General features: G+C 52.8%; 1 protein-coding gene and 2 pseudogenes across 1 annotated transcript; all 3 read left to right on the forward strand.

Annotated features, from left to right (window-relative positions):
• The first annotated feature begins 1,531 nt into the window (after positions 1-1,531).
• On the forward strand, positions 1,532-2,360 carry LOC142035006 (feather keratin Cos1-1/Cos1-3/Cos2-1-like; annotated as a pseudogene).
• A 2,781-nt stretch (positions 2,361-5,141) lies between these two features.
• On the forward strand, positions 5,142-7,521 carry LOC142035007 (olfactory receptor 6F1-like; annotated as a pseudogene).
• A 12,413-nt stretch (positions 7,522-19,934) lies between these two features.
• On the forward strand, positions 19,935-20,240 carry LOC142034890 (feather keratin Cos2-3). Its single transcript, XM_075036710.1, has one exon. The coding sequence runs from the start codon at positions 19,935-19,937 to the stop codon at positions 20,238-20,240; it is 306 nt and encodes a 101-aa protein (XP_074892811.1).
• Positions 20,241-25,287: the final 5,047 nt, after the last annotated feature.

Consider the following 25,287-nt stretch of genomic DNA (forward strand, 5'->3'; position numbering starts at 1 on the left):
GACAAGCGCAGACAAGGGAACACACGCATAAACCTGACCAGCTGGGGACACCCTGGGGATGGTCCTGGCAGGGATTCTGGGGAGCATTCTGGGGAAGGACAAGGCCCTGAATGTGCTAATGGTGTTGTTTGGGTATCCAGGGAGACTGCATAGAGGAAGGGGTATTGGGAGCTTTGAAGAAAACACTGTACTCAAGGAGTGGCAAGACATCTGCTCTATTGTGCCTTCCACTAAAGGCTTGAGATGCCCGTACATTAGCATGAGTAGCTGCTGCAAAGAAATCTGCTGGAGTGCCCTGTGCCAGCCTGTGCTGCACGTTGGTGGGTGTTATGAGAGAAATAAGCTTCCAGTGTTCGAGAAGATGTGCATTTTATTTTTGTAACACAAAATAAAAGGCACCATGTCATGAGAGGAAAGCAGAAGCTCTCCCTGGACAGCCTCTGCGCAGTGTGTCTTCGGAAAATCTACCTAGGTCCATCTGATGCTGCACAAACACAGGGTTCCCAGCAACTGAAGGGATGTAAGGTTTACTTGCTATGTATATTCCTCTTTTTATTCTATCATCTTACTAGAACAGCCATTTTATTATGTCATTTGCTGTCAGGCCTTTCTTTCTGAGATCTGAAAAGGACCCTTCACCACATGGTCCCCTATGCCCTCTCCCTGGTGCAGAACAGCAGGAAGCAAAACCAGCCAGCAGAATTTTCATGGGATCATTTTTAGGTGAGATATGGTCAAACCCAGGAGGTGGGCTACTTCATGGCGACAGGGCCACAAAGAACGCCAAAAGAGTGACACAGATGGACATAATTTGCCTTTACTGGACTCCTCCAGCGTGCGAGCTGAGTCCTCTGCCCACGCTGACATGTTTTGCTCTGGAAATGCTCGGGCCTCTCATCCTGTCACACAAAAGATGCCTTCACTGGGGAATGTTACGGATGCACAACTAACCAAACCCAACAGGTGTTAAAACACAGATTTATTCTTCAGCAAAATTTAGTTAGAAGTCCAGTACTATTTTACAAAACCACAGGCTCAATGATGTGAAGAGAATTAATACTACACGGCTGACTTAAGATTCCCCAAGATTTAAAGTGATGGCTCAAAATGCGCCTATCACTCACCTAAAAGCTGAGGGCTCTCTCCCTCGAGGAGTTACCTCGGGCGGTGCCCCAACCTGAGGGGGAGTCCCCAACTGCAGACCCGCTGCTCTGAGGAGGACTGCCAAAATGTCCTCCGGTGGGACCCTGTTTATACCCCTGTTGACTCTGACCTGTGGTCATTTAATTCTGTTGGCTAGGAGGGTCACCTCAGTGTACCTGGCACATCTCGATTGGCCAGTTCAAATTTCAACCTGCAGCCTCCAGGGTTTCCTTCCCCTTCTCCCTTCCTGGAGAAGTTTGTTTCCTGCTGGCAGGATGGGGGGGTGGGAATGTACTGCCACACTGGCATAAAGCAGGAAATGAGAAGACAGCAATTCAGGAAGCCGAAACACAGCCCATAGCATTAGGTGAGATGTTTTGCATTCAAGATGAACTTGTCAGAAAATAATCACCACCTGGCAGCCTGGGGCAGTAAAGGTCCATGATAAAAGCCAGCCCAGCTCCTCACTCTCTCATCCACTTCTCTTGCCTCCATCTCCTTGGGAGTCAGGTGAGTCTCAACCCCCTTCTCCTTCTCTGCTTTCTCTAAAGGCAGGTCTCACCTCAATGGGCCTCTCAGCTGACACCAGCTTGGTTCTATGCCACATCATGGGGCTGCTTGTCATGGGAGAGGGAAGCGGGGAGAAGGTTAGACATGGAGGGAGGCTGAGACTGTACTCGGGTGCCTTCTGGACTCAGGGCTAGGCAGTAGCCGCATGGGAGCTCGTGGCTCTTTCTGGGCCCTGGCAGGACGAGGCCAAGAGGCCCTCAGACATCTCTGCACAGCCTCCATCTCCCGGTCCTGCATCTTCTTGGGCTCCCTCGTGGTGTGGTGACAGAATGCTCCTCACGCCTCCCCATGTTTTGCTTCCTCCCTGCCCTCTCTCCCAGGTGCACCTCCAGCCCCAAGACATGTCCTGCTGTGACCAGTGCCAGCCCTGCCAGCCCTGTGGCCCGACCCCGCTGGCCAACAGCTGCAATGAGCCCTGTGTCAGGCAGTGCCAGAACTCCACTGTCGTCATTGAGCCCTCTCCCGTGGTGGTGACCCTGCCCGGCCCCATCCTCAGCTCCTTCCCGCAGAACACCATTGTTGGCTCCTCCACCTCCGCTGCCGTTGGCAGCATCCTCAGCTGTGACGGAGTGCCCATCAACTCTGGGTGCTGTGACCTCTCCTGCATCACCAGCCGCTACTGTGGCAGAAGGTGCCCCCCCTGCTAAAGATACTGGCAACGGCCTTGGATCAGGACCACTAGGAACCCAGAAGATGCTGCTGGAGAGAGGATGAAAATTCATGCTGTTGTATTGAGAGCAGCTGATTATTTCTGGCTTGGTCTGCAAGGCCAGCGTGGAAGGGAGAAGCCTGGGCTCTCTGAAAATATGTCCACTGTCTACCTTTTCTCTCTTCCACTCACCCTTTTTCTCTCTTTCCTTTGTTGTCTTGTGCTCCCCTCAAAGCCTGCTGTGAGGACCCCAGAAACCAGCCTAGAGTGACCTGCTGGGCTCTCTCCCTTTGTCAGGCAGGTCAACAGATGGCCGGTGGCAACTATGCCACAGGAAAAGAGGAAGAGATTCTTGGCTGCTCCTGCTCCTTCCTGCACTGAGGGCCTCCCCTTGAAGTGACATCATTTCCCTCTTTAGAGTCATTAAAAATTGCTGCAACCCTATCTCTGTCCCTTAGGTGGTCTTTCCATCTGCACACTGACTGCTGAAGGAGGGAGATGTTGCTTTGGGGGGCAAATAGGTGGGAGCACCAGGGGACCCTTCATCACTCTTAGGGTGGGAGGGTGAGACACACTGCAATAAGTTCTTTTTCAGGCACTGCCTCTTGAAGCTGAGGGATCATAGAATCATAGAATAGTTCGGGTTGGAAGGGACCTTTAAAGGTCATCTAGTCCAACCCCCCTGCAATGAGCAGGGACATCTTCAACTAGATTAGTTTGCTCAGAGCCCTGTCCAACCTGAACTTGAATGTTTCCAGGGATGGGAAATCTGCCACCTCTCTGGGCAACCTGTTCCAGTATTTTACCACTCTCATTGTAAAAAATGTCTTCCTTATACCTAGTCTGAATCTACCTTCTTTTAGTTTAAAACCATTAGCCCTTGTCCTATTGGAACAGACACTGCTAAAAAGTTTGTCCCCATCTTCCTTATAAGCTCCCTCTAAGTACTGAAAGGCTGCAATAAGGTGTCCCCGGAGTCTGCTTTTCTCCAGGCTGAACAACCCCAAGTCTCTCAGCCTTTCTTCACAGGTGAGGTGTTCCATCCCTCTAATAATTGTCATGGCCCTCCTCTGGACTAGCTGCAACAGGTCCATGTCTTTCCTGTGCTGAGGACTCCAGAGCTGGACTCAATACTCCAGGTGGGATCTCACCAGGGCACACATTGGAGTGCCTTCCCCCAGTCACCAAGTTCCTTCAGCATTCCCAGAGCCCTGAGGCTGAAGTAGCCCTTGTGTTCTGTGCAACGCCCCTGCTCCCTACACACAGGCCAAGGCCTTCCCACAGCTGCAGACCCTGGGACCCTGTGGTGTGGGGGTTTGCCCTCACACAGACCTCACACACCACCAACACCACAGGACCAGGACAGAGGGCAGGGTCATTCCTACATGGGGTGAGGATGGGGGTGCACCTCTCCCCAGGCTGGGTTGTGTGGGAGAGAGGGCTGATGGTAACACAAGGACATTTGGGAGCCATCTGTGGGAAGCTATTAATACTTACACCATTCACCCTTCCTCCTCAGAGAGCCAGTCTATGGGTGAGACACCTTTCTTCCCCAGTCTAGTTACAATGGCATTTGAGAACTTGGGAAAATTTGAAAACCCTTGGGATGTTGAGACCAGTATGGTCCTATTGCTAGGAACTAGCGTATTCCTGAATGTGGTTCAGCTCTTGTTTAAGGTTAAACAACTATTTTAGAAGATCACCCAGAGGTCTGCCCCGAGGCTGGATAATTATGAGTGGCAGGGTGCGTGGGGTAGTATGGGCAAATGCCTAGGGTGTTGTTGCAAAACACCTCCAGTGTTTTGGAAGTTCACCCTTGAACAAGTGCAGAATCCTGAAAAACTAGCAGAACATTTGGAAAATGACAATGAATGGAGCAAAGATGAGAAGCTTACCTGGAGACACCTGCTCTGGAGGCAGGGGAGATCAATTTTCCCCTGCTCACCTCTTGACTTTGTGCTTAGATCTTACTTAGATCTTTACTTCAATGAAGACTGAAGACTTAGGCCTTAACTGCAGTTAGAGGCTCTGAAATGAGGTAGGTGAATCCCTTACCTTACTCCCTCTGTATTCATGTGTCCATAGTTGCCTTTAGTTATGTCCCCACCCTGGAGGTTTCAAGACCACATTACTATCCAGCACCAAATACTTGACACTTCCAGTCTCTTGGGCATAGCTATTTCAGACACCTCCTGCGTGTCAGCAAATGGCTACACAAGAGAGCACTGAGTTCCTGACAAGGTTCACATACCACAGCTGCAGGCAGGAGGCAAACACCCAGCCTGACAGCAACTTTAGAGAATTGCATTGCTGTTCTTTAATTGGCCTGTGTGAAGAGAGAGCATTATCCACCTCTGACAAGCCCATGAGATCCCCCAGAGATCAAACTCCCTGTGGCACACAGAAGGAAAACAGAAACTTGTCTCCTAGGTGTGGCCAATTTGAGCTTCAGTGTGTTAATGAGGTGGGTGTGGGGATGTTCTTATGCTAATGATGCTGGTGACTCTCTGATGTATGCTCTCACTATATGGAGCTGAATTGGAGAGACTTTACGCTGTGTGTGTGCACACGAGGATCCCCTTTGTGGAAGTACAGTGGTGGCTGTGAGGGGGAAAGAAAATCGGGAGCCCAAGCTGTCAATACCTGCTAGGTAAATGGAGAGGAAATAACGTCAGGCAATAGTGTACAGCTTGAAGTGCATTGGCAAGGGGAGAGCTGTTCATCCACACTTGTGACATCACTGCATCCAGAGCTCCTCCAATAAATCAGCCTCTTTCCAATGTTCTCCCTCAGTGAAGGAGACCATGGCTTCATGGCTTCAACTGCAGGATGGTGCATGTAGAGATGTCTTTTGGATCATTTCCATTGGCTGAATTGGTGAGTGAAGCCTGCCCAAGAGCTCTAGCATAGACTTCCAATGCTTTGCACATTTAAGGAGAGCTGGGTTTAGGGGGTTTCCTCTGCTCTTTAGCCACATGAGATTTCTGGTATGTATTGCTAAGGAGGAAGAGAGGAGAGAAAGGGATCCTTCAGATGGTGGTTCAGCTCCATCTGTCTTAGACATTCACCTAAGAATGAGATCATTTCTGCCCTAGAGAACTGATCAAGAATCCTCCCTTGTCTGCAGGGAGGGCATAGATTATATCCAGCAATTCAGCTGGTTTCTCAGCAGAACTGCCTTGGTGGGGATTCACCTAAGAGGATTTTGCCTTCAACCACTGAGGCATGGATACGTCTGCCCAAGTTGAGATGTCCGACTTATTCATCTAAGCTGCTTGCTAGACTCCTGCCTTAGTCCTCAGAGACAACCTGGCACTTCTAAAGGGCTTTTAGCCATGCATATAAGACAAGCTAAGCCATGTCTCCCTCGTGCCTTTTCTCTGTCCATGGAGAAAGAAGGGTGTAAGCTGAGGAGGTGAGATAGGAGTATTTCGCTGTAGATCTTTCAGCTTCGTCAGCAGAAGCCCTTCCCCTGACTCTGAGATGGCAAAGTTACGGAGGTGAATCCTACCCCTAGTAGCTATTCTGAGAAGCAGACATCAGTGGAGGAAATGGAGGTATTTGAAAAGCTTCCTGTGCTGAGACTTGGAAGAAAGCACCTACACAAGACCATGAGTCCTTGAGTAATGACTGTCATACTAGCCTGCTGCCCTGTGTCACTGCCATCTCAGTCCAAAATTTCTTGTGATAAACTCACCTAGAAGAGGTGAGAAACTCTCTTCCAGTACCACATTGTCATGACAGTTTTCTCATCCCTCAGTCTCATTGGCTGAAATCACAAGTCAGTATTGCCTGCCTTGAAGAGTGCAGGTAATGTCATTCCCTTCCTCTACAACAGCCTTTCACGTAGCTGGAGACCCTCATCCTGCCATTGAGTTTCCTAAATGGGATTTTCATCTCAGGGAAGCAATTGCATTCACCATGTTCTAAAGGAGATGCCTGCGCTTGATCTGATAAATAATTCTCCGCTTTCATTTGATGGTGTAGGCCTGACCTTCAGGGTCAGTTCTAGTTGTTCAAATGTGTTTCTGCAGCAAAGGATTTCCCTGACAATTTTAACTTAGGGTAGATGCCATTTTCCCATGCTCTGCACCAACTACTGTTGCAGGGATGGTGGTTTTGTTTCACTACTAGTGCATCTAGTAGTATCTGAAGTAGCATCTGAAGGACCAGCACAGGCATGCAAGCTCACAGAAACATTCCTCTCTTTGCAGATGAACCTCCACACTTGGGAGGACATGGCAAATGGGACAGGTGTGGAAGAATTCATCCTTCTTGGCTTCCCAGGCACGTGGCATTCTCGGGTCTCCCTTGTGGTGGTATTTGCACTGACGTATTCCCTGACAGTAATAGGCAATGCATGCATCATAGCTCTGGTGTGGATGAACAGCAACCTATGGACCCCAATGTACTTCTTCCTCTGTAATCTCTCCTTTCTAGAGATCTGGTACACTACGGGCATTGTTCCCAAAGCCATAGGAGTCGTGCTGGGGACTAGCCAGACCATCTCCTTCAGAGTCTGCATCCTCCAGTTGTTTTTTCTTCTCTCCCTAGGCTCCACTGAGTGTTTTCTCCTGTCTGTCATGGCCTATGACCGCTACTTAGCCATATGCTACCCCTTGAGATACAGCTCCCTCATGAACAGTGGCCTCTCTGCTCGGCTAGCGCTCAGCTCCTGCCTGGGAGGCTTTCTGGTTGTCTCATTGCTGGCCTTTCTGACATCCAGGCTGACGTTCTGTGGGCCAGATGTCATCAATCATTTCCTCTGCGATATAGATTCCTGCCTTGCCCTCTCCTGCAGTGACACATGGCATGTGGAGCTGGCAACCTTCCTTGTCTCCATAATTGTTGTGGTGGCCTCCTGTGTGGTCACCCTGGTCTCCTACATATACATCATCTCTTCCATCCTGAGGATCCAGCCAGCCCATGGCCGAAAAAAGGCCTTTTCCACTTGCTCTGCCCATCTCAGTGTTGTCACAATCTGGTATGGCTCTACCATGTACCTGTATGTCAAACCATCAGCCCAGAAATCCCTGGATCTGAACAAATTCGTGAATACCTTTAACACTGTTGTAACTCCTTTGTTGAACCCCTTCATTTACACACTCAGGAACAAAGAAGTGAGGCAAGCTATGGGGTGGGCTTTTCAGAAAAAGTGAAGTGCACCTGAGCATCACAGGTAGTGAGAAGCCACCAATTCCCCATTGAGCTGATCTCACTCACCTTACAGCCATCTTAGGATGGGCTGAGCCTCACTTCTTATGCTCCCACCTCCCTCTGTTCATTCCTGAGTTAATTCAAAATGCCTCTGTACTGTTTTTTTCTGGGATAGAGTTAATTTTTGTCATAGCAGCTGGTATAGAGCTATGTTTGGATTTGTGCTGAAAACAGTGTTGATAATACAGGGATGTTTTTGTTACTGCTAAGCAGCGCTTACACAGTCAAGGCCTTTTCTGTCTCTCACAGTGCTCCACCAGGGAGTAGCCTGGGTGTGCACAAGAAGTTGGGAGGGGACACAGTTGGTACAGCTGACCCCAACTGACCAAAGGGATATTCCATACCATATGATGTCATTATCAGCATATAAAGCTGGGGGAAGAAGAATGAAGTGGGGGGAATGTTCAGAGTTATGGCATTTGTCTTCCCAAGTAACACTTAAGGGTGATGGAGCCCTGCTTTCCTGGAGCCCTGCTTTTCCTGGAGGTGTTCAACCTGCCTGCCAATGTGAAGTAGTGAATGAAGTCCTCGCGTTTTGCTTTGCTTGCGCACGTGACTTTTGCTTTAGTTATTAAACTGTCTTTATCTCAACCCACAAGTTTTGTCACTTTTATCCTTCTGATTCTTTCCTCTGTCCTACCAGGGGGGAGTAAGTGGGTGGCTGTGTGGTGCTTAGTTGCTGGCTGGGGTTAAACCACAACAGCCTCACAGTGCTCTAAAGACCAGTGCTTGGAAAGGGTCACAAATCCCGTCCAGAAATGGTTCTCCAACAGAGCTGGAGGAGTGGTCCTCCCACAGGTTTGTCTTCCACTTAGCAAAGTGCTTCATTTTGTCAGGGATTCATGTGAATCCCCTAAAGAAGTCCCAGCAGCTGGCTTACTGCTTTAGGAAATAGACATGTATTTCTCTGTTTAGTCTGATGTTTTCTAGATGTATCTATGCCCCATTCTTGTGGCTGTTTCATCAAATCATACTCTGGTTCAAGATAAAATTTGGCAATGTCTAGGTTCTCTACCTATAGTCATTATTCCTAGCATAAGACTGACAGCAAAATTTACATTCCCCTCCTTTTCTCTCTTCTGTATCTGAATGTATTTTTTATTAAAAATATGGAAACTGCTGTGCTTCAAGCTAGGTGTGTCAGGGTATTTCCACATCTAAAACCCCACATCAGTTTTTAACAGTCCATCGTTCCACCCATTTTGGGCTTTGCTGTGGAAACACTTTAACATGATCGGCAAAGACCCAAATCTGCAGAGCTGTGAAAGGCTGGGTAGCAAGTGTCTCCTTACCCTTATTGGGAGGACATTAGCACTTCCAAAGGGCACTTGCTTTTCCCCTTCCTACGGTTTTTGTTTCAGAATCACATTCTCAAAGCTCTTTGTTCTGCAAACTGACAGTGAAGGCAGTCCATGTGACCACTTCATAAGGAGGAGGCACCAACATGGCAGATACACCTTTATGAACAGTGTGGGACTGAATTCACCTGAGTGTAGAGCTCTCCAAGGGAGGTGATGGAGTCTGGAATGTCTTCTGAACGTCTTCTCCTCCCTTCTGGAAGCAATGGTGCTTCTGGAGGCGACTCACCAACCTCCCGTATTGACCTCTCCTTGGCCACTTGGCTCTTAGACCTGCAGCCAGGCCCAGGCACCAGTACCCAAGGACAGGCTGATGCCCACCCTTCTCAGCTGTGCTCTCTTTCTCAGTGGCATTTGGGAAAACCCTGGGAAATCCACTGAGGCTGGAGAAAGAGCCTGAGCCTGGATCTGTCCTCAGGTAGCCATTGCTGCTTGTCAACCCTGCTTTAGGGATGATGTTGCTTTTGGGGGAAGAATTGTGTCTCTGGATTGTTGAAGCCCTCTGCAGCCCTGGAGAGCAGCCAAAAGCAGGACCTGAAATGTCCAAGGCACCCTAGACACAGTGGAGTGCAGGACACTGAGGGCTGATGTCCATTCCTCATCAACGCTGTCTGAGACAATGCCCTCTGAGATGAACAGGGGCATGCAAAGCCTCCAACAGGGCTGGCAGAGCAGACCCATGCCACTTGCCAGAGGCAGGCCATTCTGGAACAGCAGTAGGTCAACAACCAAGTACTTTAGGCTTTCTCAGGTGAACTGGATGATACTTCATGAGCAACAGTCTCCACTTCATAGGGTGGGATCCAGCTGGAAAGCCAGTACCCTCCAGCTGAGCTTCCACATGCAGTGCTGGGGTGGGATTGCCTGAGAATAGGTCCCCAGAACCATTCCTGTTGCCTATGGGTGGAAAGAAGTTCACTGAGAAGTGATTGCCAGCTGTTGGGCAGAGAAGCCAGCATGGACTCATGGACATAGGGGTTCCTTCCCATCTGAGCCCTGGCGATTTCCCTGAGAAGGAGAAAAGACATGAAAAAGGGTGGGACCACTCTCTGGCAGTGGATGAGGGTGGGAAGGGTTTGAACAGAGAATCTTGTCCAGCACCTGGCTGATGGGTCTTTTTCACTTGCTGATGCCCAGATGCGGGGCAAGGAAGGGCTCTTCCCTTCTTGGGCTACTATGGCCTAACGGCAAAACCATAAGAGCAGTTGTGCCTCCTACCACAAGCTTCGTTCTCCAGCTATGGCCATCAGCGGAGGCACAGGGAAAGGGAACAGGACAACGAGCTGATAGGTTACTTGCCCTGAGCCCTCACTGCTGTGTACCAGCCATTTTAAGCAGAGGGCATTTACAAGCCTGGCTTGGCTTGTTTACGGTGCAGCCTCCAATGACTCTGCCCCAAGTCAGGTTTCCTGGACTCTTTTCATCATCAAAGACCCTGGTTCTAGATGCAGCTGTCAAAGTCATGGTGACATATACTTCACAGCAGTACAGGCTGGGGAGGCAGAAGCCCAGCCTCACCACAGTCCCCAGGTGCTGCGGCTGTGCAGGCTGAGCTCAGAGCTACAGACAAGCAGTGGCAGGGAGGGAACTGCTCCTCAGAGCACCCCCCACGTTTCTGTGCAGTGCTGCAAGCTGTGGGCACCAGTGTGTGCTCAGTGCACAGAAATAGGCAGCGCTGTCCTGGAGCTCGGCATCCCGCACATTCAGAAGCACCTGGGAGGTCTCCACAGTCAGTGTAGAGGAGAATCTCCCTGAATCCTCACGAGATTTCCATTTGTTGACCCGCAGCAGCATCTGAGGGGACTGGGACTGGCGCTGCTGGTACCAGTAGATGATGGGATTGGCGGAGCTGGTGGAGAAATTGCAGTGCAGAGCTGTGCTCCCCCCTGCCTGGATGGTAATTTCTGCTGGAAACTGGAGCACAGAGTCCTTTTGGGCATGACCTGTAAATCCAGACAGGGCTTTCAGCTTTGCTTGCTTGTCTACCTGTCCATCTATCACTTCATCAGCTTGCTCACTCTCCCCACTTTCCAGCTCACTTTTCCTAGTCTCTGAAACGCTGAGCTGTTTGTCCCTGCACACTTCTTTCTGCAGGTTCTTGCCACTACTCACCCCCCAGACCATCCTGCTTTTCAGCAATACTCACTGGTCTTTCAGTCCACTGGTTCTACCCATATCTGCCTCTGATCTATGCTAACTGCTGGCCTCTCCTTCAGCAGCAGAGGACATGAACTGTTCCTCTCCCACCTCTGACCATATCTTCTTGCTATCTTCTTGCTAGAACAGTTCCTCCATATGACACACCGCATCCTCTGCTCTTCTGTTGACCTTGTAAGGCATTTCAGCTCTTCTTGCATTGAGTTAGCCTTCCCTGTCCCACAAGGTTTATGACCAACCCTACAGAGATTAGTAGCATTTTATCCAGTATGTCTAGGAGAGAAGCTCCTATACACCACACTGCTCCATTCCCTAGCATCTTTCCCTCTTTCAGGCTTCATGTGTATTAGCAGCACGTTCAAGAATGCTCAGTAGCTGCAAGTTTAAGGCGAGGTCTTATTCCTCCTCTGATGCCCATTACTCATGACATCTCCCACGTTATTTGCTGTACCCACCTGCAGCCCCTGCTCTGCCTACAGAAACACTCCCAGATCCCCCAGGCAAACAGGACTCACGTCTCCCCACTTCCACCACCAACTGCATAAAGTCTTGCCTCATTCTCCCCAGCCTGAAAGTCACATCTCACCAAAGTCTGCCAGTCCCACCAGTGCTGCCAGGAAAAGCAGGACTATGTCACACTCTCCCTTCATGGGGTGCCCAGGGACCTGTCAGCAGGAGGGACCCAATGCTTGCAGCTTCACCTCTTCTGCCTCTGCCAGATCAGAGAGGCCTCCAAGCCACAGCCCAGAGGGTGGAGCAAAACTCTCTCCCTGCTGCTCCAGGCAGGCCTCTTTGGGTCTGTCCTCTAACCTCTGCCACAAGAAGGCTCTCTGGAGATATAACAGACTCATGGTTTAAATCCTGTCAATCAGAGGGACAGGCATCCTTTGTGAAAGTGTCCTGACATCAACCACCTAGCCAGCTGCACAGACCTGCACCCAGCTCTGCAGGAGATGGAGAAGGCACCCCTGCACCCACCCACATCCACCCTGTCCCTGGGACTGTCTGCATGGAGAAAGGACCAGGCACACATGGAGAAAGGACCAGGCACACACTGAAGTGCCTGGGCCCAGGTGTCGCACACTCCCTCCCTTTGCCTCTGGCCATAGAGGAGGAACCTGAAGAGAAACGTCTCGGTAAAGAGCATCTGCTGCAGAAACCAGCCGCACAGGGACAGACGCACTCCCGCACTCTGGCAGGGGGAGGATGTGGCAACACAGCTCTCTGCTGTACAGGCACTCCCTCTGTGTCCCTTCACCTACCCACATTACCCACAATCTCCAGCTGCTTGTCCCACCCTGGGCCCCAGAACCCCAATAGCCAGGCAAGCAAAAGGGCTACTTGATTTTCTTGTCTTCTGATGTCTGCTGCCTGGAGCAGGGCTCCTCTGCCACTTGCACCCAGGGCCCTATGCTCACACGGTTGGCAGGGACTGCAGGAAGCAGGTGATAGTGTAGCAGCCCCCATTCACAACCCCGCTCCCACAAGGCCTTCAGGGTCCTGTCTTTCAGTCGAGGCCATGGCAGAAGGACGGTGGGCTGCCCTCTGCTCTCCAATGACTGCAAACCTGCCAGGAGTCCCCTTGTAATACAACCATAGCTGCCACAACAGTCCCCAGCTGAGGCAGGGAAGAGGGCGGAACCTTTCCTCCCTGCCTCTGAAGCCTGTGAATATGCACTTTCACAGCTTCTACAGCCACGCAGGCCTCACTGGGGACTGGCTGGGCCCAGGACCCCATGGCCACAGGCCTCTTTCCAGCTCCCACTCACCTCAGACCTTCAGCCCCATAGGGCAACTTAGCAGACCTCTTTGTGGCTCACTCCTGAGGTTTGAACTTGAGTCTCAGATGTGTCTTTCAACAAGTGCCCAGCTCGAGCTCCTCTCCTATCTCCTGCACTTTGCTTCAACACCAAAGGCTCTCAACCCGAGGTTCAGGGGACTCCTGTGCAACAAGCCCTATGTCCCAAACACTAGCCACTGTGTGATACACTTGAAGGTGTCTGTGACAACCAGTATCTCCTTCTCGTGTTGGCGCTGAGGTAGAACTGCTGGCTCTACAGGATGCCTTTCCAACACCAGTAGGAGCATGAGAGAAGCGGCCTGTGGAGCTGGGGGATTGAGTTTGTAATTATATGTCTGAGCCTGTTTACAAAGTTAACAGCAAGAGACCACATCTGGTTGTGGTTTGCAAAGAAACGGCTTGTATTGGCACTATCAGTTAGTTCTTTCTGTTCCAACAGGACCTGGTGATGTTCGTGGTCGGAAAGTGTAGGGTTTGGCGTTCGGAAGATCTCGCGATGGCACGGAAAGTTAGAGGGTCAGTCGCAGCCTTGTGATGTACCTGTAACCCCACCTCCCCTTGTTAGTATGAAAGGAATTAACTGCGCAATAAAAGGCGGAAGTTGGCGCTCACACTGTGTGTGTTATCTGTCTCTTTCCCTGGTCCGGGCCGCCCAGTGATCTAAGCCTGGCACCTTGATATGTACCGAACGCTACGTGATCGGTTGCCGTGGCGACGATGGAACTTGTGCAAGTGATTAGGGGGTTGAAAGAGTTGGCTAATGAGGTGGGTGCCCGCGGAACGATTAGGAGGGGCCCCACGGGCGAATGCATCCAATGGGTGCTGCGCCGGGGAGGGATGAGTTCTCCCACAGAAGTCTTTAGTCCCCCAAATTGGGGGGTGGTTCGGGATATGTTGATTCAGTCAAGCGCCGGTTCGAAAACAACGGGGGACAGTGCCCCCAGGGACGGTGGTTCAAGATCAGATGGAGTGGGTGGTTGTGGAGCGGGGCTCGCGGAGCGGTTCCTCTCTGACTGATAGCGTGGACTCAGAGGGTGCAGCGGAGCTGGGGGTTTTTCCGGTGGAGACGGTACCTGCGAGACTGGACGGACCCTCTCTGCGGCGTGCATGGGAGGAGTTACGGCAGGATCTTCTGAAGGAGTTGCGGGAATGCCTCCTGGACTGGGTTCCCGGCGGGGATGTTAAGGGGGATTTATACCGTCAGGTGAAGGAATGGGAGGAAAGAACGCCCCCGGAGGGGGAGCTCAGGAAGCTGAGAGGGTTAAAAACTGTAGTAGAGGGGGAACCACCCCCCAGCGAGGGAAACCAGGCGCCTTTGTCGGGAGAGCAGGCTGAGTTTTTGCCTGCCGAGCCTATGCAGGTTGAGCCTTTGCCTGCTGAGCCTTTGCCTGCGCAGGCTGGGCCTTAGCCTGCGGCGGCGGAGCCTTTGCCTGTGGCGGCCGAGCCAGTGCCTGTGGCGGCTGGGCCTTTGCCTGTGCAGGCCGGGCCTTTGCCTGCGGCGGCCGAGCCTTTGCCTGTGGCGGCCGAGCCAGTGCCTGTGCAGGCTGTGCCAGTGCCTGCGGCGGCTCGGCCTTTGCCTGCGGCGGCCGGGCCTTTGCCTGCGGCGGCCGGGCCTTTGCCTGTGTGGGCCAGGCCTTTGCCTGCGGCGGCCGGGCCTTTGCCTGTGGTGGCTGGGCCTTAGCCTGCGGCGGCTGGGCCTTAGCCTGCGGCGGTGGAGCCTTTGCCTGCGGCGGCCGAGCCAGTGCCTGTGCAGGCTGTGCCTTTGCCTGTGGCCGCCGAGCCAGTGCCTGTGGCGGCTGGGCCTTTGCCTGTGCAGGCCGGGCCTTTGCCTGCGGCGGCCGAGCCTTTGCCTGTGGCGGCCGAGCCAGTGCCTGTGCAGGCTGTGCCAGTGCCTGCGGCGGCTCGGCCTTTGCCTGCGGCGGCCGGGCCTTTGCCTGCGGCGGCTGGGCCTTTGCCTGTGCGGGCCAGGCCTTTGCCTGCGGCGGCTGGGCCTTTGCCTGTGCGGGCCAGGCCTTTGCCTGTGGCGGCCGAGCCGTTGCCTGTGGGGCCTGGCCCTGTTGAGCCTATTCCTGCTGTGCCATCAACTGCGCCATCTGCCGCTCCTGTGCTGGAACGGGTTAATCCCTCGGCTGGGCCCTTCCGAAACTGGCGCGCGGTACCAGCAGCTATAGACTCCGGTTATTCTGATGAGGAGAGGATGGATAGTGCGATACGGCGGCCATCGAGAAGCGCGCCACAGAGACAGGCAAGGGAGGGACAGGACACCTTACAGAGGCATTGGAGGGGAGTAAAAAAAAAAAAAAAAAAAGAGAGGGAGAGAGGCGTTTCACTGGAAAGTCCTTGAGAACTTACAGAATGCTGTGAGTCAGTGCGGAATCCACTTATTGATACAGCCAGTACTTGTATGTAGTACTTGCTTTAGGTAAAAAGTGTGTTAAGCATACTTTGATTAAACATAGCGCGGGCGAGGGTATGCCTGTGTACAGACACCTGAAGGGGTCCTGAAATGGGTTCCTAGTCGTATGATTCGTCCTGCCTTAACCTCGTAGTGTTTGAGTTTTCTTACAGATTGCTGTCATCCTGTCCTGGCTTGTGACACCTTGGGTATCCGGATGACATCCCTCTCAGAGTCCATCAATACGTGCCTTTATGGGATCCGACTGTCGGAACTCGCGGCCAGGAATCTAGGTGCCTCGGACATTAAGCCTTAACATCAGCGCACCAACGATAAGCCTTATAGAGTAATAGAAGTAACTCTTTCCAAGTCTTAACTTTCAATCTACCTCTTGTGTGACTTTCTATAAAGGAGCTCTTTGCTCTGCAGGGTAAATGGGGCATTTACGGGTGTTTAAGATAGAGTGTTTTAAAGTAGTTGTAGAGATATGTTTCTACTCATGGCACTTTATATCGTTATTTCTTTGTGTGGAATTGTTCATAACAATAGAAGCCAACTCGTCATGGGGAGGGGAGAGATGTAGGGTTTGGCGTTCGGAAGATCTCGCGATGGCACGGAAAGTTAGAGGGTCAGTCGCAGCCTTGTGATGTACGTGTAGCCCCACCTCCCCTTGTTAGTATAAAAGGAATTAACAGCGCAATAAAAGGCGGAAGTTGGCGCTCACACTGTGTGTGTTATCTGTCTCTTTCCCTGGTCCAGGCCGCCCAGTGATCTAAGCGTGGCACCTTGATATGTAGCGAATTCTACAGGAAAGAGATCCCAGGCCCTGCCCGTTGATCCGCAGCAATGCCCGGTTCGAGCACAAGGACCGAGGGCAGCCCGGCTGCCCGTGGGCAGGAGGACCTCTGCTGCCCGCCTCCCTGGGCAGAGCAGAAAGGCGCTGCTCCTCGCCGGGAGCCAGCGGGGCCGGCGGCTGCAATCGCTCCTTCCCGGCACCGCCGGCCACCGCCACCGCTCCGGTCGCGATTCCTCCCCGCTGTGGCGGGGGATGTCTGTCTGCGTCCCGGTGGGAGTGCGAGGGTGCCGGTGCCGATGCAAATGCCTTCCCACAGCTGCAGACCCTGGGACCCTGTGGTGTGGGGGTTTGCCCTCACACAGACCTCACACACCACCAACACCACAGGACCAGCACAGGGGACAGAGTGATTCCTACGTGGGGTGAGGACTGGGGGCAGCTCTCCCCAGGCTGGGTTCTGTGGGAGGCAGTGCTGAGTCAGGTGGTAACTCAGGGACAATGAGCATCAGGACCAAGCCTACCTAGACCCAGTGCAACCATGGGTCCCAGCTCTGGCTCGGTTCCTGGCCCACGGTCCCTATGTGAGCTCTGGCCTAGCGCAGGCCTGCCCCAGCTCTGCCCTATCTGTGCCTGTGTCTGGCCTGGGCTACTGTTATCCTCCTGGCCTGGCCAGGCTCCTAGATAGTCCACGGCAGTCGCTGGCTGGAGCCTTCACCTTGTCCTCTCTTGAGTCTGGCCTTGCTCTGAGACCCAGCTCCAGGTCTGAGCCTGGGATTGAGACCTCCTACACATCCCTTGCCTAAATTACGGCAATGATCGGTAGATGCTTTGGGGGTAGAATTATCTCCTGTCTCAGACAGAAATCTGAGGTGGACCAAGCTCTTTTGTTTGTTCTCAGCAGAGCCGTAGACCAGGCAAACATTTCTAGGTGTTTACCCGAGCAACTGTCTCCCTCGGGCCCATGTTTATCCAAGACCCGTGAGAGTGGTGGTGAATACACATCCTCATAACCAGCCTGGAGAGCACCGGCTAGCACTTCTCTTGGCACATCAGCACCACACAGAGTTTTTTGACTCATGTGCGCACCCTCCAAAGAGTGCTCTCTTTCCTGAAGGCATCACAGCCTTTTTAAAACACGATGCTATGGATAGTGCTTTGCAGAGGAAGCAACTGCAGTATACCTCTCCATGGACTGCTGTCGTGGTTTAGGCACAGCCAGCAACTCAGCATCACATGGCCACTTGCTCACTCCTCCCCCCTGGTGGGATGCAGAAGAGGTTTGGAAGAAAAAGATAAAAACCTTGTGGGCTGAGAGAAGGACAGTTTAATAGGACAACACAAGGAGAGAAGAAATAATAAAACCAATAATACTAATAGAAGAATATACGAAGCAAGTGATGCACAATGCAATTGCTCACCACCTGGAACCCCAGGCCCTGTCCGTTCCTGAGCCCAGAATCCCCCCTCCCCCTGGCCAACTCCCCCAGTTTATATACTGAGCATGACATCATATGGTACCGAATATCCTCTTGTCTAATTCGGGCCACCTATCCTTGCTGTGTCCCCTCCTAGCTTCTAGTGAAAATTAACTCTGTTCCAGCCAAACACAGGACACGTGTGGATATCACAGTGTCTTTTTTCTACATCAGTGTAACAACAGATTACCTTTTAAACAGATTTTAAAACTGTATTCCAACAATCTAGTACAAAATGATCAGATGCTGATGTGTTTTGAAAAATATGAAGATAGATCTTTCCCCATGACGACAGCTACTCAAAGTATGTTTCCTCCTTTCTGTACTATTCTGTTCTTGTCTCAACCCAGGAGTTTTACTTCTTCTCCCGGTTTCCTCCCCCATCCCACTGGGGTGGGGGGGAAGTGAGTGAGCGGCTGCCTGGTGCTTAGTTGCCGGCTGAGGTTAAACCACGGCAGTCCTTTTGGTGCCTAATGTGGGGCTCAAAGGGTTGAGATAATGACAACCCTAACCAGCACTTGTTAAAATTAATTTCTTACAAGCGTTTATTACATTGGTCTAATAGCCGCTGGTCACTATGTTGATTTATGAGTTCTTAGAGTTGTGGCACTTGTTTTTAGAGTTCTCTTATGCATCACCTCACTTGCTGTATGTAGTCCCTGTGCTGCCGCTTATCATTCGTTTAAGGTTTTCGCTTTGATGTATTGTGTAATACTGGCTTATGGTATGATAAAATTATCGGTTGTGGGACTAATCCGGTGTTTGCACTCAGCATTGTTGTCACCTCTATACTTTGGGAGCCTTCTGTGGGAAGCTATTAACACTTACACCATTCACCCTTCCTCCTCAGAGAGCCCATCTATGGGTGAGACACCTTTCTTCCCCAGTCTAGTTAAAATGGTGTTTGAGAACTTGGGAAAATTTGAAAACCCCTGGGATATTGAGACCAGTATGGTCCTATTGCTAGGAACTAGCATAATCCTGAATGTGGTTCAGCTCTTGTTTAAGGTTAAACTACTATTTTAGAAGATCACCCAGAGGGTTAGGGTTAGGGTGAGTGCCTGACATGCTGCATGGAAGCCATGGGGCGAACTTCTGCCTCCTTCAGCTCCTGCTGCATTTCTGAGTGGGGACCAAAATGGACTCTCAAATGCTCCTTCAGGACCTGGGAGTGCAGCAGGCAGCCTCTGCAGGGAAACAACCTCATTGTGTTCAACCGCCTCTTGCCCTGGGGGGGGCTGCAGTAACCGAGAAGTGCCTTCCAGGTGGTCATCTTCTACCCTTGTGGAAGATGTGTTCACGGCCCCAGCATGCTCAGAAAAACAATTTGCATTAAGGGCCCTTGTGATCCCTGGAATCCCCTGACAGTAAGATGCCAAAAGAGGTCAACAAATTTCTCCAGAGGGCAGGTTTAGGAGGAAGAGGGTTGAAACCCAGCAGTGCAGCCCACCTGCCTGGGAAGCTGACCACAAGTGAACATTGGAGCAAGTCGGGAAGGAGGGAGGGAGGGAAAAGGAAAGACACGGCACGTCCTCACACAGGGAAGCCCTGGGGTGACCAGCCAGGGATTGCAGGGCTGGGAGCAGCTGGGCCATTCCTGTCAACGTGGCCACAGGCAACCCCACCAGCGTGCCCCAGGCCAACATCATTTGCCTGCACTGCACCTATCTGGCACCTGAACTGAGTCTTCTGCCAGCAACGCCGCATTCCTGTCCTGCAAATCCTGGGGCCTCTCAATCCCAGCACTCAGAAGAAGCCTCCATGAGGGCATGGGTACGGCATAAGCCAGGAAATGAAAAGGTGTCATCCGGGAAAACAACCACCCAGTCCATGTCATTAGCTGGCATGTTTTCCGTTCTTCATGAGCACCTTAGAAAATTGTCACTTCCGTAGAAGCTCCCTCTGGGCCTGGGGCAGGTCAGGGCCACCATAAAACCAGCGCAGCTCCTTGCTCTCTCATCCACCTCTCTCACGTCCTTCTCCTTGGGAACCAGGTGAGTCTGTAGGCCTTTCCTCATGTTACTTTCTGCTCCTGCAGTTGCATGCTCCTCAACCCTATGCTGGGTCATGGTGCTGCTTGTCATGGGAGGGGGAAGAAAGGTGAAGGTCTCACTCAGAGAGTGTCTGGGACTTGGCTGAGAAGGCTCTTCTTTTAAGAGGTAGTCAGCAGCTCCTTTGGGCCTGGTGACACTCGGCAGTACCGTGTCTGGATAGGGCTCAGAAACCCTTTAGCATCACTGCCCAGCTTCTACCTCCCAGCTCAGCAGGTGCCTTTGACTTTGCTGGTGGACTCATGGCAGACGGCTTCTCGCATGTACCCATGCTGTGATTCCTCTCTGCCCTCTCTCCCAGCTAAACTTCTGGACCTGAGATATGTCCTGCTACAACCAGTGCCAGCCCTGCCAGCCCTGTGGCCCAACTCCGCTGGCCAACAGCTGCAATGAGCCCTGTGTCAGGCAGTGCCAGAACTCCACCGTTGTCATCCAGCCCTCTCCCGTGGTGGTGACCCTGCCCGGCCCCATCCTCAGCTCCTTCCCGCAGAACACCGTTGTGGGCTCCTCCACCTCCGCTGCCGTTGGCAGCATCCTCAGCTGTGACGGGGTGCCCATCAACTCTGGGTGCTGTGACCTCTCCTGCATCACCAGCCGCTACTGTGGCAGAAGGTGCCCCCCCTGCTAAAGCCGCTGGTGACAGCCCGGACAAGGACCACCCCAAAACCAGCAGCTGATGCTGAAGTGAGGACGGAGCTCCTGGCCACTCATTTCAGAGAGGCTGAACATCCAGTGCTGCCCTTCCAAAGGAGGGCAGCGGAGGCCCTCTGAAATCATGGCCAAAGTCTAAATCCCCTGCCTTCCACTACCTCTGATCTCTTTCTTGTCTTCTTTTGTTCTTCTGGGCCGTAAGATCCCCAGACCCAACCTGGGGCATCTGCTGACCCCACTCTCTCTGCGGTGCAAGCAAACGGATGTCCTGCAGGATCTCCACCATGGGCAATGGGCGCAGACTTTCAGCAGCTGCTATTGCTCTCCCTGCACGGGCAGCCTCCTCTAGAATTGAACTCCCTTCCCTCTTCAGAGTTATTAAAGCTTTCTGCATCACAGCCTCTGCCTCCACGTAATCCTTTTCTTGGTGGACATTGTCTCGTGGTGCCAAGGACGAAAGGCATTGCCTTTGGTTGTGGGGGGAGAAGGTGAGGACGCAAGTGAACTTTTCATCATTTCCAGAGGAAGGGGAGGGTGGGAGACAGGGCAATGGGTCCCTTGCAGTCACTGCCTCTTGAAGCTGAGGAAGACATACTCAGCTCCTCCACAGCCAGTGGAGATCAGGCCCTGCCTTCTGGCATCTCTGCTCAGGTATGGCCCCTTGGCCTCAGAGCAGGTCCTGCAGATGGGGAGCCCAAGCACTGCTATCCCCCAGTGAGGAGCCCGGTGGTGCTGGAGGCTCTGAGAGGTCAACAGCTGACAACCTGTGTGGAAGGAAATTGTACCTACACACCCTCTACACCCTCCACTCTCCAAACAGTGCCCTGCACAGCCCAGCAGTTACACAGGCCACACACCAGGGTCCTCATGCTTCTCACACAGCCCCAGCTCCCACCGGACAGGGAGCCCAAGGACAGCAGCCAGTGCCCAAGCCCCCATGGCTGCTCTGTGGTGCCTGGCCTTCTGCCAAGCAAGAAGCGGCTATCCTCAAACGTGGCTCTTCTCCTGGCATGGCCTCTTGCCCACCTCTGCCTGGGGGTCTCTTCCCCCTTTGTGCTCTTGTACAGACTTGTACAGCCTGGTCCCACTGATGAAGAAACGAGGCGAGGCTGGGGAAAGCCCACGAGGCAGGGCATGAGGAGGCCTCCAAGGACCTGTAGAGTGCACTGGGGGACAGCAGGTCCTCTGGATCACAGCAAGTAGGCATGTAGCAAGTGGAGGAGCCACAGAGTAGTTCTGAGTATTTTCCAAAATTGTTGTAAGCATGTAATTCCTGGAAGGAGCGTTGTTCTGTGGCACGTTAGTTACATTTTTCATCTTACTTTGAACTCTGACCCCTGAGGGACACATCCCGGAGCAGATACTCTAAGGAACAGGTTTGCAGGAATACCTGAAGAAGCAACGTGCAGTAGACAAAACCAGAAAGTGAAGAGCAGCAGGGAACCATTGCACAAGCGGTCCCAACCTCCTACATTGCCCATCACTTCTCCAAAGCCACGGGCAGAATAACCACATAACCCGCGGTGAAAACGAGGGAACCTGAGACTCATTCAACACCTTCTTCCTCCTCTCAAGCCACTGACACTGTCCTCTCCTGGAAGAAGATTTTGACCTGCAGAGCTCTGGGTGTACAGGGCAAGCATCACTGCCAGGGGAGAGCTGAGAGCCCCTTCCCCCAAGCTCAGCCTCACACAAACCAATGCCCTCTCTCCCCTGGCTTGTTGCACAGCCAAGGAAGCTTCCTGCACCAGGGTGTCTTGCACAGCACAGAGGTACAAGGCAGCGTCAGAGACCTCGACTTCCTCCAGCCGGAGAAGGCTGTTTTTCCCCGTGGTGTTCAGCACAGTGGTGAGACGGCCACTCCGCCTGGGGCCAGCTGCTGCCTGATATGAGATAAGCTGTGGGGCTTGGCCTTTCCTCTGCTGGTACCAAAGCAATGCATCAAAGCTGGTGACCTGGTAGGTGCAGGTGGTCTGGAAGGTGTCTCTCTCCTTGACTGTGACTTGTCCTTCTTGCTGGGTGACGGTGGTCTGCCCCATGGTGCCTGGAAGAAAGCAAGGGTCAGCAGCTGTGCAGGGAAAGGCTCCAAGATGCAAAACAAGAGGGGATGCAAAGTGCCAGAGGAGAAAGCTCCCTGTGTCTTGCTCTGCAGCAAGATCCCCATGGGTGGGAACAGCAAGGTGGAGGCTCCAGGGAAGAGCCTGTAGTGCCTCCAGTCAAAGGCAGTGCTTACCTAGTGGTTGCCTCAGGAAAGCAGCGAGGATGAGATACCCGAGGTGCATGCTGAGACCAATCCTCCTGCATGTGTGAGAGAGACTCAGAAAAGCCACACGTCCCCACCAAGAGCCCTGAGAGAGCACAGCTGCCGGAAATGACTCGGCAAGGGCAACAAAGAATGAAACAGGGAAGACAAAATGCTTCTCCTTAGCACGCTTGAATTGCCCATGCTGTGGTCCTCCCTCCTCCAGCAGTGACACGTGCTGCTCCTGCAGACACCACCTTTGCTTTTCCAAGGTGAGGAGTTAAGGGGGCATAGACATGCACCTGGTGACCAAGCTCACTGGCACATCCTCCTGTGCAACATCTTGGGAGTCTCTCTTTCCTTGATGCCTCGTGCCTCCTGTTTCACCAACCTCAAGACCACGGTTGAGTTGGCCTCTCCTGGCTCCTGTATGGTGCCCCAAGCTCCTCTCAGCACACCCCAAGGCTGCAGCTCTCACAAACACAATGGTCAACAACCCCAAACCCTGCAGACACCAACTGTCCCACTCAGCCCCTCCAGGCACCGTGGACTTTCTCCCTCTATTCAGGAGAAGATATCTCAGGAACCAGCAAACGACATTTCCAGCCACACTGCCCATCCCATCTCATAAAGCTCATAAACCAGCTTCTGAAAAGCTAGTTGGGGAAAAAAAACCCCACTCAAATGCAAATAAACAGTCCTTTCACTTGACCATAACCCTTCCGTTCTCGGTTTCCTCAAAACAAGTAGGATCTGCATTTGACCTCTCCTTCCTTGTAGCCTTTAACAAAGCCTTGTAGCCACACTATTTTTACTCTTACCATAGCACAATTTAGGTTGGAGAGGTCCTCTGCAGGTCACCCCCTCCAAGTCCCTGCTCAGAGCAGGTCTCATTAGATCAGGCTGCTCAGGGCTGTGCCTGTCATGCCTGGAAAATTTCCAAGGCCAGAGCCTGTAAAATAGCTGTGAAGAGTGCATTCCAGTACTTGAGAATACTTGAGAATTTTCCGGGTCAAAAAAAAGTGAGAAATAAAAAGACCCCAGGCATGGTCTCATGAGTGACAGAGGAGAAGGATCACTTCCCTGGCTGGCTACCCTTTTAAAAAGACATCTCAGAGTGCAGTTGGTCTGATTTCCTACAAGGGCACAGCTGCTTGTGCTGCCCTGGGCTCCCAGACACCACCACTGAGGCAAGCATGCAACCTGGCCTGTTGGAAGCCCATCCAAGGAATGCCTGGAGAAGGCGTCCTTTGCCAGTTCAGGACAGGGGCCTCTGCCCTTGCAGAAACCAGGTTTTCCTCTCTGCTTCTGCAGCCTGGGAGCATGGACCTGGAACAGCTGAGTGAGCTACTGGAGCCATGCAGGCTTCCCTGGGGACCAGCTGTACAGAAACCTTTCTGGTCAGTGGACAGCTTTCAGCTTCAGCAAAACCCAGACCTTCGACCCCCTTGGGAAACATAGCAATTCTCTTTCTGACTGCCTCTGAGACATGACCTTGGCACCCCTTGAACCCCCAATGTGTCTCGGACACTAGGTGTGTCCAAGCTTTCATCCCATCTCTGGGACTTCACCTGCACACCAAAAGGCTCTGCATTTGGTGTGGAGCCAAATCCGCTACAACAGCCTCATGGTCTGGGACCTATGGAGAAAGCCTGAGGGTTTCAGTCACCTCTACGTCATTGTCTCGTGTCTGTGTTGGGCTCAAACTCCTGACTCTGCAGGATGGCTTCCGAGGACCGGAAGAGATCCCGTGGTGGGAAACAATGGAGAAGCTTGGAAGAATGTGCTGCCCAGGGAGGGGGTTGAGTCACCATCCCTGGAGATATTCAAAAATCAAGTGGACAGGGTACTTCAGGACATGGTTTAGTGGGCATGGTTAATGGTTGGACTCGATGATCTTGAAGGTCTTTTCCAACCTAAATGATTCTATAATTCTATAAGAATCTGGATGCCGATTGCGATGGCGATACTTGATACCCGTGCCACTGCTGATGCTGATGACAACGCCTGACGGCAGGGGAAGCGCCCCGGGGCCGTGGGCGGGGCCGGGAGGAGCCGGGCGGGGCGAGGCGGCGCCGGCGGGCGGAGCGGCAGCGCCCCCTGGCGGCCCCGCCCGGGGCTGTCCCCCCCCGCCCCGCCCCGCAGGCCCGGCCCCGCCCGCGGCGGTTCGTGCCCGGCCGCAGCCCCGGCTCCTCTCCCCGTGTCTCTCAGGCCGCAGTAATACACGGCCGCGTCCCCGCGCCGGGGCCGGGCGAGCCACAGGGCGCTGGACCGGCGGTCTGCCGCCACCGACAGCCGCCCCGGCGGGTCCGACAGCTCTTTGGAGTCTTTGTAAACAAGCGCGAGGAATGCGGGGCCTTGGCCCGGGAGCTGACGGTACCAGTGGATGGAGTCGCCGCTCTGCATGTTGGGGTGTGAGCAGTTGATGCTGATGCTGGTGCCCTCGGTGGTCTCCGCCGACGCCTCCTGCTGCACCTGGGCTCTGGCCACAGCCACTGGCGAGAAAGGAGAAGGAAAGACCAAAGATCACCAAAGATCGCTCAGCTCTGGTGGCTCTTTTCCCAGAGAAACAGTCAGGAACAGTGGCAGTGAGACAGAGCTGGACTGGAACGGATGGCGACATGTGCCCATCAACAGGGATGGAGAGTGGTCCTGGGGTAGGTGTGTGGAGCAAGGGGAGAGGTCTGGGAGGGAATGTGAAATTGATGCATGCAGAGTTAGAATGAAAGTCGGGTGCAGGGATGGACGGATGGATGGATGGATGGCGAGAGAGAGAGGAGAC

This window comes from Buteo buteo, chromosome 9, assembly GCF_964188355.1.
Source record: "Buteo buteo chromosome 9, bButBut1.hap1.1, whole genome shotgun sequence".
Taxonomy (NCBI): Eukaryota; Metazoa; Chordata; class Aves; order Accipitriformes; family Accipitridae; genus Buteo; species Buteo buteo.